General features: G+C 44.2%; 1 protein-coding gene across 3 annotated transcripts; it reads right to left on the bottom strand.

Moving 5' to 3' along the window:
* Nucleotides 1-422: 422 nt before the first annotated feature.
* On the bottom strand, nucleotides 423-6,773 carry LOC136484288 (senescence-associated protein OSA15, chloroplastic-like). Of its 3 annotated transcripts, none has more exons than XM_066481534.1 (13): nucleotides 6,633-6,773; nucleotides 5,994-6,474; nucleotides 5,008-5,178; nucleotides 4,812-4,885; nucleotides 4,648-4,724; nucleotides 4,480-4,551; nucleotides 4,197-4,265; nucleotides 2,144-2,190; nucleotides 1,881-2,004; nucleotides 1,685-1,753; nucleotides 1,502-1,605; nucleotides 1,135-1,210; nucleotides 423-656 (listed from the first exon to the last, which is right to left on the bottom strand). In XM_066481534.1, the coding sequence occupies exons 2-13, from the start codon at nucleotides 6,296-6,298 to the stop codon at nucleotides 483-485; spliced, it is 1,362 nt and encodes a 453-aa protein (XP_066337631.1). In that variant the 5' UTR covers nucleotides 6,299-6,474; nucleotides 6,633-6,773; the 3' UTR covers nucleotides 423-482. The 3 variants fall into 3 exon arrangements, with proteins under 3 accessions (XP_066337631.1, XP_066337633.1, XP_066337632.1); XM_066481536.1 differs by having other exon boundaries at nucleotides 5,994-6,454; nucleotides 6,633-6,770; XM_066481535.1 differs by having other exon boundaries at nucleotides 5,994-6,532; nucleotides 6,633-6,652.
* Nucleotides 6,774-12,211: the final 5,438 nt, after the last annotated feature.

Below are 12,211 nucleotides of genomic sequence, written 5' to 3'. Positions count from 1 at the left end.
CTACAGCTTGAGCGCAAGGCAGCAGGCCGGGCCGGATGGGGACACTGCATACGGGTTTGCGTTATTGGGCTGCAGACGTGGGCTTTCTAGCTATTGAGCCTCTGGGGACTTGTCGCTTCGGATCATCCCGGATTTAATAAATACGGATCAAATACGGGATATTTCTGTCTAAATACGGGATCCCAGAAAAACGGGCGGGATGAAGCCTCGCCCGTTTCAGTCCCGGTCCCGGACACTTCCGACCCAGCTCCCGTCCTGTTTTTGGATTTTTTTTTTCTGAAAATACGGACACGGCAGGTCAATTGTAGAAAAACGGACGTATGTTTCGTCCGTTTTGAACCTACGCTAGCGCTGACATGGGCGCCAGGGAGCACGGCACCAACCCGCATGCCACACAGCCACACAGCATGTGCTGGCCATGATGATTTCTAATGCATTGGTGCATTGTCATCGAAATTGGAATCTTTCAACTTGTTTACACCTCATGTGTCATCATCTGCTGCTGAATTGTCACCATCAGCATCCTCGGAAGCCAAATTCTGATTCATTACAAACCTCAGACTGTCACCTTCTTCAAGTTCCCACTGCTTCTTGAGTTCATCAATGGCGCTTGATGCAGCCCTAGCTACAGCATAATTGGGATCTTGAGCCAATCTCTGCAACCAAAAGGAGAGAAATTGCAACAACCTTACCAAAGAAATATAGCTTCGTGTCACAAGTCCGAAAATGAAGTGAGAATCAAACATAAATGTGTTCAGCTTGTATGGTCTGGAACATGGATGGTTGAAATATGAAATTTCTTAATCATGTGGGCATTTAGTTGTGGAATATAGCCTGCACTCTCGAGATTAAGAGCCATGATTCGTTTCCTAGTCTACCCTTGCCAGATTTTTTGTGGGAGAAATGATCCTTTTCTATTAGAGAACCAATTTTGACTCTCCAAAAAAAAAAAGGAGCCTTTGACTCTTTGCCCAAATTAAATTGACTTCTTTGCTCAATAGCAAGCCTGGGTGAGAAACCAAATAAGCCCTCAGACATTCAGCCTATAGAAATTCAGATATGAAGTGTCAAACAGCCTTTTATGCTTTTTCTTTTATCATTTTGGATAGGTAGGAAGGAGAGATGAATTCAAACCTGCAATGCACCCATGCCAGCATTCCCAAGAGTCCACATAGATGGAGCTGTTGCCAATGCGTTAGCTAGGGCTTTCCTACAAAGAGTAGAAATTTATAATGTTCATCAATGGAATATAGTGGTACCAATGTATTGTTGAATTTTACAAAATAAGAACAAGGGAATTAAGGTATTGCTTTCCTGAAATAAGAAGCATTAAAATATAAAATAAACCAATCTAATGGGAACTAGGGCCATTGAAAATAAGAAATTGGCACCCAAACTCGGTTTTTGGCAACATGATCATTGTACAGTATTTAAACATTAGCTTTTATGTTGAAATCAAGTGATTGATGGGTACTTCAGCAGGAAAGAAGTCTCTATGTACCTAGTATTAACGTCTGGAGAGCTTGAACATTCAGCAATCAAGGAAACACTCCTTTTCCCATCCATGGCATCCAGGTCAATTAGAGTCGCTACTAACAATTCAAGCTTCACAAACAGAAAAGTATGACATCAAATATGAAGGTAGGAGGTTTGACATAGATCGAATCAGTTTAAAATGGCTCACCTCCTCAGGATCTGTGTAGTCAATACCATCAGCTTCAGAAAAGGCAGATGCCATACTCTGGTATGCTTCCTAGGAAGGATAAATCAAGCAAAAGTTAACACTATGATAAGACTGTGCCCATGAGTGAGAGAGAGAGGAAGGGGGAGGGGAGGGAGAGGGACTGAGACTGCTGCTAAATAAGTTATGTAGAAAGTACCTCAATGGCATAAATTTGATCAGCAGAAACTTCACCAGGAAACAGTTCAAGAGTCTTCCCATTCTTCTCAAGTGAAATAAACCCTGTTGAATTGGTACGAGAAGATGAACCGTCCTTTGGAAGCCTATGAGTAAATTTTAGCTTAATTCAAAGTGATCCATAGTGAGCAAGTACTAGATCAAAAGTAAAAAGTAGTTCTCTGTAATGAAGCAGCTATGTGCTCGTCCAAAACTATCATTTCAAACTTTCTCTCTAGAACTTACTGCTCATATAATCTGTTCACCATCATGTCATGGATGTCCTGAACAAACTGCATTGAAATTTGTAAAATTACATACTAGTATATGAAGTTATAATAAAAATGTTATACGAGCAATGCTTATAGTTATCAAGCAGGCATGGTCCTTCGTGAATTTTTCTGGACAGTTGAAGCAGAGGCCCTCTGCTCTGCGTTGGGCCATCTCTTGCTATGTCAGCCGCTTGAAGCGCGGGCCTGTTGGAGGTGGGCCTTTGGTTGGAGCCGGCGACGTCTGCGGCACAGTTTTGGCCACGGGAGGAGGCGTGTGCGGTGCGGAAGTCGCGGGCAGGGCGCGCGGCCGAATCGGAGGGTTGGTGCGGGTGGGGACGTGGCTCGTAGAGGAGTCCTCGTCCTCGTCCAACTCCAGGCGCCGTTCGAAAGCCCGCGCGAGGGCCATGGCGTCATCGAGCGTGGTCGGATGTTGGAGCTCGACGTCCGTTTGTAGCGGATTGCGGAGGCCGCCGGTGAAGATGTCGATTTGGTCCTGCTCCTGAAGCGGCCTGCAGCGCGCGAGCATGGGCAAGAACTGCGCCTTGTACTCCTCGACCGTCCCTGTGCGGTGGAGCTTCATGAGGGCGCCAAGCGGGTTGCTGCGCGCCGGCGTCCCGAACGCCCGCTGCATCTTGTCGACGAAATCCGGCCACGTTGGAGCGCCGTGGTTCTGCTCCAGGCGGTAGTACCAGTCCTGGGCAGCGCCTTCCATGTAGAAGGAGGCGAGCCACACGCGCTCGTCATCCGCCGTGCGATCGGCGCGGAAAAACTGCTCCGCCTTGTGAAGCCATGTGACCGGATCGGTGCTGCCGTCGTAGCACGGAAACCGGAGCTTGTGCTTCCCGTGCTCGCGTGGGGGTGGTGGGGGAGGGGCGCCATGCTCCGTGTCCTTGCCACTGTGGAAGCCGCCGGAGGAGTGGTGGTCCGATTGCAGTCGGTTGACGGCCACGTTGAGACGGCTATGGTCGCCCTTGATCGTCGTCACCTCGTTCTTGATGGATGAGAGATCGGCGAGGATGGCATCCAGAGTGGTCTTGAGTTCGTCACCCATGACAGGCGAGAGGATCGAGAGGTCTCTGATACCAGATGATAGAGCTAGTAATCTGGTTGAACTTTATTGATGAACTGGAGATAATTGCAATGGCTAAATCTAGAGATAATCAGCAGCGGTAGAGCAGGTTCGCCCTCCCTGGGAGGCTCCGAACGAGATGGCTCTATTTCTGCTTAACTCCCCTAATCAGCCGGCCCTTTGTTATATCTTCCAATGGCCGGCTGGACACTAACAAACTCACTAACAAACTGGCTCCCAGATCCTAACTTATAGGAAAAGATAACTATGGCCTAAAACTAGCCACTAGAGGCTGGCGCCTTCTTCTTCCTGCTGTATTGCTTCCCAATGAAAGCGTCTACAACACAAGATTTATACTTGAAGCAAATTTTGTTGTGGCAAGAGATGTGAAAGTCTTTCATTACAAAAGCAGCCTCTTTAGTATACAAAGCAATGTGCAAATATTGATTCGTCTGCAAACTGTGTTGGATCAGAGAACACTGAACCTTCTATGTTGATGGGAGCATGTAGAAGTGTAGAGTGCCATAAGAAAAATTCCCACACAATCATAGTTCCCATTCTGCTTTATTTAGTTAGTAGGTAAATCAGACACGACATTCGATGTTGCATTAGATAACTTCCCGGTGTGATTATGTAAGGCATGTTTGGTTTCCTTCCACACATTGCCACACCAAATTGCCCACCACACCATAGGGAATGTTTGGAAGAGGAATGTATCTATGAACAGGTGGGTCAAAGGCATAGCAACTATTGATTTGGTGTTCAAACTAAATAAGTTCTTAGAAAGATGAGCACTTTCACTATTAGTCACCCCTTTATACAAATTCGAACCGCCATATAATAAAAATGAGCTAGAATATCCAGAATAAAAATTGGAAACAGTAGAGATCTAAGGATGGTTATTTGAACACTCGACGTTGCAAGTTTCAGAGCTAGATACGGAAGTAGTTAAAGCTACCTTCAATGCCATGAGAGCATCTTCCATGGCACGTCGTTTAACAACCAAGTCAGCTCGTCGCAGATCTGCCTGGTTGCAAATCAATAATACATTAGATTAGAATGAATTCAACAGCAATACACAAAGGGCGCTGGCATTGATAATTGATAAAAAAAAGATGTACTACTCCTATATGATATGAATAGTACTGGCAATTTTCTACAGTGAAAATGGAAACTATTGCTCAGATCTTACAATTGTTCCAACAAATTGAAGTAAAATAATATGAACTACTAGTTCACACCTCCAAAGCGCCATCACTCCAATGTTTGTCTGCAGCTTTCTTCAAGTCTGACTGAGCTCGCTCCTTAAATGCCTGAATAGGCATGAAAATGCTGATTATTTACATAGATGTAAAAAGGAGACAGAATACAAAAAAAAATGAATAATTTAGTATCTTACAGATACATACTCTGGCAAAATGGTTAAGGCGCGCTGCTCTCTCCTTCACAGTGTGGTCAATCTTTTGAGTATCCTTTCGTGCACGAGCTGTAATGCAAGATAAGTTTAGATGAAGCTTAAATAATAAATAATTTTATATCAAGAGCTTATTTGTCCCAAAAGGAGAGCATGTACCATCAAGCTTGAGAAACCCCAGGCCCAAAACAGCAGCATCCTGGCATGCACGTTTGTTCAGCCTTGTTATGCCACTAGGATGCAAAGTAGATCAGATATAAGAACAAAATAAACAGTTATGCAAACAATAACTTGCTTTTATCAAGGAGCAAATTTAGCAATATGAATATGGTTCTACTTTGGAGTAGAAGAGTACCGTGAAAGTAATAGAATGTCACTTTGAGCCCTTTCATTTACAAACTTAGCATCATTGTAAACAAATTTGCAGGCTTCAGCCAACCCTTGACTAGCATAGGCTGACTTCTTCTTTGATGGAACTTGATCATCTGAAAATTGAGGATTTCCCCTCGAATGTTGCTTGAAATCTCTGCAACAAACACATTGGAAGATAATTGGAAATCATTCATGGTTAGATGTCTAGTCTAAAAACAACAGTGCACCTTTGCACATACAGTCATTGAGCCTTATGATGCCATTGTAGCCTATATTAAAAGAAAATGCATATATAGAAATTTGCTTTAAAGCAGAAAGAATAGATCGTCAGCTAACTATGTTCAATATTTCAAAAAATATATAATGAAAAAGAGAAAGTAGGGGCTGCCCATGCTTTTATCATCAGAGAAAACATTTGAAGTCAAAATAAGTTTTCTCAAAGCACCCTGACAGCAGGTGACATATTTAGGCTGATAATATATTGTGGGAAGACTTTACTATGCACAAGTGAAAACACTCTAGCAAATGCAAACCTAAATGCATATAACAGTAATCACTAGACAAATAATAAAGACGCATAACAACCAATGATGAATAGATGGCCCGTAAGTGAAGTATGTGCCAAAAAATATTCCAAGCGTTGGTGTTTGTTAAATGCGAACATGACCCCCAAAGCTGGCTTACATGATGCACAGGGCACTTACAAATTTTCCACTGATCCACTAAGAAAAAGTTCAACTGTTTTAACAATTATTATTGTACAAGTTACCACAAATAAATGTACTAAGGCCCCGGGACAATAACCACCAATCCAAACAACATTACTGAAAAGAAGGCTTTAATATATTCTGAAACTGAACTTGCTGACTAAAGTATCTACTAGCATAGGAAGATTACTACATGATTTTCCCTCTTATAGAAAACACACTGATTCTGTAGAAGAAAAGCAGGGCAGCAGTTAAAGCTTACCTGTAAGGGCTGGCGCCACCTTCTTCAGCAGCATCGCACTCTTCCGTTTCGCATTCGCAGCTGTTATGAGAACCACAAGAGTGGCAGCGAGCATCGCAGCCCCCGCGCCCGAGCAGTGAACTATCAGACTTGCTGCCTCTGGGCTTCCACTGACAGAGCCTGGAGATGAGGTGGTACCCGTTCGCCCACCTCCTGGCCAACAATTTCTTGGCCGCACAGGTGAAGTCGCGCGGCGCCGGCGTCCCGTACTGATCCATGTAGCACATCCTACATGCCACCGTGGTGCCGTACATATTGCTAGCCATGCGTGCACAAGCTTCTGTAACTGTAAAGGCCACTCACCACCCAGATCAAGAATTCAAGATACGCCTAGAGTGGTGAGCGGGGGGTCTGTGCTGTAGCTAACTCCTGGCTGCCCGTTTGGAGTGCTGGTACACAGCCATTGCAGTTGCTTGCAGCGCCTGGTGTGAAATTTCAGTCACTACGTGTCACAGCAGGCGGCCAGACACAGCTCCAATCAATCAATCGGATGTGTGGTGCTAAATAAAACAAAGAAAGAAAGAAATCGACAGAGTTGTTGGCTCGCCAGCACCGACAACCTCACAGCAGGAACGGAAGGGGAAGGAAGGGTCGGGGTACCTGGTGGATGGGATGCTCGTCGTCGTCGGCGGCGGCGGCGAAGTGAGGGCGGCGCTGGTCGGGCGGGGAGGCGTCCGTCCCCAGCTTGTGACGCGATGGCGATGGAAGTTTTTGAGTGGCGGGGAACGGAGGAAAGGGGGATATTCCGGAAGCAGCCAGTGAGGGAGGCGGGCCCACGGGATCGCGGGAGGGGAAGCGTCAGCAACCAGTTGGGCCTGCGGCCGGTGAGAGGCCAACGGGCCCGGGTGGGCCCACCACCATCCTTATCCGCTATCCTGTGGCAGGGAACGTCGCCACATCGGCAAATCCATTACCGTGCGTGTATTTCGGGGGTTTTTAAATCGCTACCCGCTAGTCACCTGGGCATGGAATTCTAGGTTCAGTTTGAATCTAGAGAGATTTTAGGAATTGGAATTCTAGGATTTTAGAATGTACATTTTAGATTTAATAAAAAATCTATGATAACTTTTTTGAACATCAATGGTAGGTAATCTGCCTTTTCATTTAGTACAGAGGAGTATCAAATTTACAAAGTTAAGTGAAAAAAAAGAAAAAACTGCAAGAGATGCAGGCTACTGCTGGTGCTAGGAAGTACAATGGATACCAATCCATCGAACGGTACCGTGGTCCGTGCGATTCGTTTCCCGCGTGCGTGCGCCTGCACACCGCCGCCAGCACGCCTCACGCCACGCCTACATTTCGTGCCCCCACACAGGCCCCGCACCACCTCAACGTTGCCCGCGCCCCGTGCTCGCGCCCCTCGTGCTTCCCACACGCATCACATGCACTGGTAGACAACAGAGCTTTACTTCCGGTGGGGAACCCTCTCTAGCCCCGGTTCCCCACCGGGGAGCAAGTATCCGGGACTAAAGGGTGGTCCTTTAGTCCCGGGTTAGGAACCGGGACTAAAGGAGGACCTTTAGTCCCGGTGGGTAACACCAACCGGGACTAAAGGTGCCTCCTGACATGCCACGATGGCCGGCACCTTTAGTCCGGTTGGTAATACGAACTGGGACTAAATGTTTTTTTCTTTTTTTTTTCTTTTCATTTTTTTGTTTTCTTTTCAAAATAGGTTTTCGAAGTCGTATTGTACGCTGCTAATTATACATTTATACGCGCGTATAGTATGTTTCGGTTCAAGCACAATAAACGTATTAAATTACACAATTCAAGCATAGAAATATATATATATATATATATATATATATATATATATATGCATGCATGCATCATATATATATTTACATGCATGCATGCATATGTGTATTTTACATTATATTATTTCATGTGCATATATTACAAAAGATTGCATTACAGTTGTTGTGATATAACAAGTTTTTTCTCATCCTCTAGCTTGGCTTCAATGGCAGTGTTGGGTCGAAGTAGAACTCGTCCTTGGAATCGATGACCTGCTCATTAAAAAATCCGGCTATAGACTCTTGAATTGCTTTGATTTGGTCTTGCCGTATGACCTTTTCCTCCAACCATCGAGCCTACAGGTTTGAATTAAAGGAAAATAAATTAATATATGTACAAAAAAGATATATATATATATAAAGACATAGTAACACAATCAATAATAATAATTAAATGAATATATAGTTTATTTTTAACGTACTTTGAGTCTCTCTGTAGGAGTTCTTTGGGAGACCACCTTGATAAACTTGCAAACATAGTAACCACAGTAGTTGTTCTCCTGTTCCTGCCTCAGACACCACTTTACGAGAAAAAGATTTGTCATCCAATCTGGTGATCTGGTAAAAGTTATATGTTTAATTAATAAAAATGATGCGATTCAGGGGACTTACTTTCAAAGGGATTACATTCAGTGGCGCTTTGCATTTTTCCATGTGTTGCTTCTCAATAAAGGTTTTCCAAACACTGCCCAATAAAAAAATTGCCACGTCATCAGATATAGTTAATCATCATGTTTGTGTGTATATATAGTTGCTAGAGATACCGAAATTACCTCTGGATAATATCTATCATATCTTGGTAGTCTTGTTGTGGTTTTCTCATCGAATCATAGATTATCAAGTGACTTTTCACCAGATCGATGTCCATCAATATCCAGTGATTGCTGCATGTGTTTATAGGATATAACGCATAACACTCATTAATTAACTAGAATCAACATATGAGCCATTAAGGATGATCGACATTATTAACACTCACTTGAAGTTGTAGGGAAAGAGTATATCCTTCTTGTGGCGTTGGTTCACTAAGAAGTTCATGAGGTTACTCTCTGACTCAGACTTCCAATTAGTCTTTGGAGTAACTGGGTCTTTAAATACTATATAGGGATCAACAAAACTAATTTCATTGTAGCCTTCCTTTCTGAGCTCTGTCATTGTAAATCTGCATATATATATAGTACTTGTTAGGATAATTTATATGCATATACACACATATGATGAGTTTAATAATAGATCGAAAGAATTATTACTTACAGGCAATAGCAACTAATGATAACTTTGTCCAGAGAGGTCAGGTGGCATAGTTGATGAAATTCTGTAAAGTCAACATACATAACATCATCGCCACGGAACCAATGTTCATCTCTAATTCTGACACCAACGCAGAAGTCTCCACCGGTAGACGCCTGCATGTACCACTTGTTTAGCAGGTACATTTGCATCCCCAGATCAGATAAGGCTTGAGGGTTGTATAGACTCTGGCCTAGTACAAATTTTTTCTTCCAAATATCAACCTCCGCCGCACTCTCAATGTTTCCATCACCCAACATCTAGTAAAGGTCGAGACCAGTCTCATCAATAAATTCACCAAGGTGATCCAAATCGACATCCGGAGGTATGTTTGCCTGATGCATTAATCCTAAATTCGAACCATATTCATTACCAACAACTAGCGGGGGGACTAATTGGTGCACTTGTTGTCCGAGTTGGGCAACTCCTTTCCCTACCCGCTTCTTTTTCTGTGCTGCCTCAATTGACTTGGTGAGAGTGCGGTCATAGTCCGTTAACGTTGATTTGGACGGCTTACGAGATTCTCGCTGTTGTTGCTGGTAAGAAGCCACCTTTTTTCTTAGAATATCTGGAGCTACGAAGAAGTACGGTTTCTCCTTGCTTCTTGATTCTTTTTAAGTTTGTCATAGAATTTGGACATATCTTTTTTATATGCATCAGTTACTTCTTTCTTCTGTTCAGATATTATTTTGGGAATAGCCCTTGGTTTCACGGTGTCTTTCTTTGCCGGCGGGGACTGGTTCTTCGTTTGCGGGGCTGGCCTCTTGGTACTTGGCTTCTTGGTAGGCGGGGGCGGGGGAGGCGTTGGAGACCTCCTTGGAGGTGGTGGCAGTGGCGTTGGAGACCTCCTTGGAGGTGGCGGCTACGGCGTTGGAGACCTCCTTGAAGATGGTGTGGATGCAGCCTCGCCTTCCAACACATTGTCATCGTATAGAGCACTATGATGATCTGGCGATTGAACAATTAGATTTAGGTTGGGGGAGGATCTGCTACAAAAAAAGGAATGACATATTATTATGAGCAGATTGTTAATTATTTAAGCCAATATAAATTAATGATGTAGTGTTTTCATCCGCACCTATGGTGAGGTAGTTCAGGAGGAGGTGGAGGCGACATCCCGGGAATGATGATCTAGCGCTTGCGCCATAGAATGAATGTCTTCTCTGCTTCTCCTAGAGTCTTCTCGCCATCACCTCCAGAAATGTCAAGAGGCAAATCACTAAAACCTTTTTCAGCTTTATCTACCGAGATGGTAGCATATCCTTCTTGGATTATATTCCCATGAATCCTTGGTGTCTTGGTTCGGTCGATAGGATTAACAAGACCGATAGCCACCTTGATTGTGGAATTCCCCTTCGGAATGTGTAGCTCACACGATGTAAAAGGTTCAGTGATGTCATCCATAGGGAAGCGCAGTCCTGTGTCCCCTTGATTTGGTATCTCTGTGGAAGCGCAGCTGCTTTTTAACTGAACAGATTGGCTAATGTTGATTCCTGGCTCTGATGTCTGCTTGCTTGCACTCACTGCTATTTGCACTTGCCTTCTGATTTCCTCCTGCATTCTCGCTTCAAGGTTTTTTTCCCGCTCCTGTGCTTCACGCACCGCTTCCTCCAACCTCTGGAGCCGTTGTGCCTCTTCTTCCTTCTTTCTCTGGCGGCTTCTGTAGGAAGGTCTGTCCTGAGGGAATCCATGCTCCCACGAGACACTTCCTTTTCCTCTAGTTCGGCCACCGTGTTCAATAGTCCCGATGGCGTATGTGAGTTCATCCTTCTCTCTGTTGGGCCTGAACGCACCACTAGCAGTAGCTCTCTGAGCATAAAACAATCTTTCTACTGCTTCTTGCAGTCTTGCGCCATAAACGCACTTCCCTGTCTCCTGGTCCAGTGTTCCCCCATGAGCGAAAAACCAATTCTTTGCACGCTCTCCCCACTCGAGTGATTCTGGTGTGATACCCTTGGCAAGAAGGTTTGCTTCCATTTTGTTCCACTTCTTCATGGCAGTCGGGTAGCCACCTGATCCCAAGTTATGGTGGTATGTCTTCTGTTGGGCATTACGTTGGTTCTTTATCACCCGACTCACACCCTCTTCCGACGTCTTGTACTATACAAACTCATCCCAATAGGGCCTCTGCTTTGAGATCGGGCCTGGGACAGTAAAATCTGGTGCTATGTTCTTCTTGACATACGTCGTGTATAAGTGTTTCTTCCAAGTCTGAAACTAGGTGGCCATCTTCTTCATTGCCCAATCCCTAACTCACTCCTTCAATTCATCACCATCTATTATATCACCATAACCATCTGTTTGGAGCGTGAAATGTTCCAAGACATCATTCCAAATTAATGTCTTGTCACGATTGGAGATAAAACTGATATGAGGAGCATTGGTCTTCTTCTTCCATTCGCAGGTACTGATCAGGAGCCGGTCCCGTACAAGATAACCACAGTGTGCACAAATTTCGTTTTATTTGGCCCCCCTGGTTCGCCTGTATCCACATTGAACTCCGAGATAATGAAGCAGCCCTCCAATGGCTTTTTGGGACCTCGAACATTTTTACTCTTCGTTGTAGTTGTTGATGTCGATCCAGAGGGCTACAAAACATAAACATTATTTTTAATGTCATGAGCACACATAAGACATATGATAATATATATAGCTAATAATAAAAAATATATACTTGGCCAATATGTTGTTGCTCATTTTGTTCAAGAGCTAAGTACTGACTCCCGTCATCTGCATCCTCTTGCACGTTATTGTTAGCACCATCATCGCCGGCAACTTGAGTGCCAGTGTTGATCAAATTCATCATCAACTCCTCATCCATGTTTCTCGGGTCGGCCATCTAGCTTCAAAAAACAAAACCAATATATAGTACGTCAAATCTTTGCTTACATGCATAAAATCTACGAACAATATGCATTATTAAATCTTGCCCCTCGGTCACGGACGCAATTCGCCACACTAGGGCGAATTAGGGCTATACATAAACGGTCGAGGGCGAATTGCATCGGTGACTAGGGCGAACCACGTCGGTGACATCAACAGCGCGGTTCGCCCTGGTGTGATTGTTTAGCGTTAACGATAACGATAATACGA

This window comes from Miscanthus floridulus, chromosome 9 (genome assembly GCF_019320115.1).
Source record: "Miscanthus floridulus cultivar M001 chromosome 9, ASM1932011v1, whole genome shotgun sequence".
Lineage (NCBI taxonomy): Eukaryota > Viridiplantae > Streptophyta > Magnoliopsida > Poales > Poaceae > Miscanthus > Miscanthus floridulus.
This window is presented reverse-complemented; position numbering and strand designations above follow the sequence as displayed.

Excerpts from the sequence above, each read along its gene's own strand:
- LOC136484288 (XM_066481534.1), bottom strand. The coding sequence starts at position 6,298 with ATGGCTAGCAATATGTACGGCACCACGGTGGCATGTAGGATGTGCTAC. Across the intron at positions 4,725-4,811 it reads GGGGTTTCTCAAGCTTGATG|CTCGTGCACGAAAGGATACT; the intron begins GTACATGCTCTC and ends CTTGCATTACAG. Across the intron at positions 2,005-2,143 it reads GTGAACAGATTATATGAGCA|GCTTCCAAAGGACGGTTCAT; the intron begins GTAAGTTCTAGA and ends ATTTACTCATAG.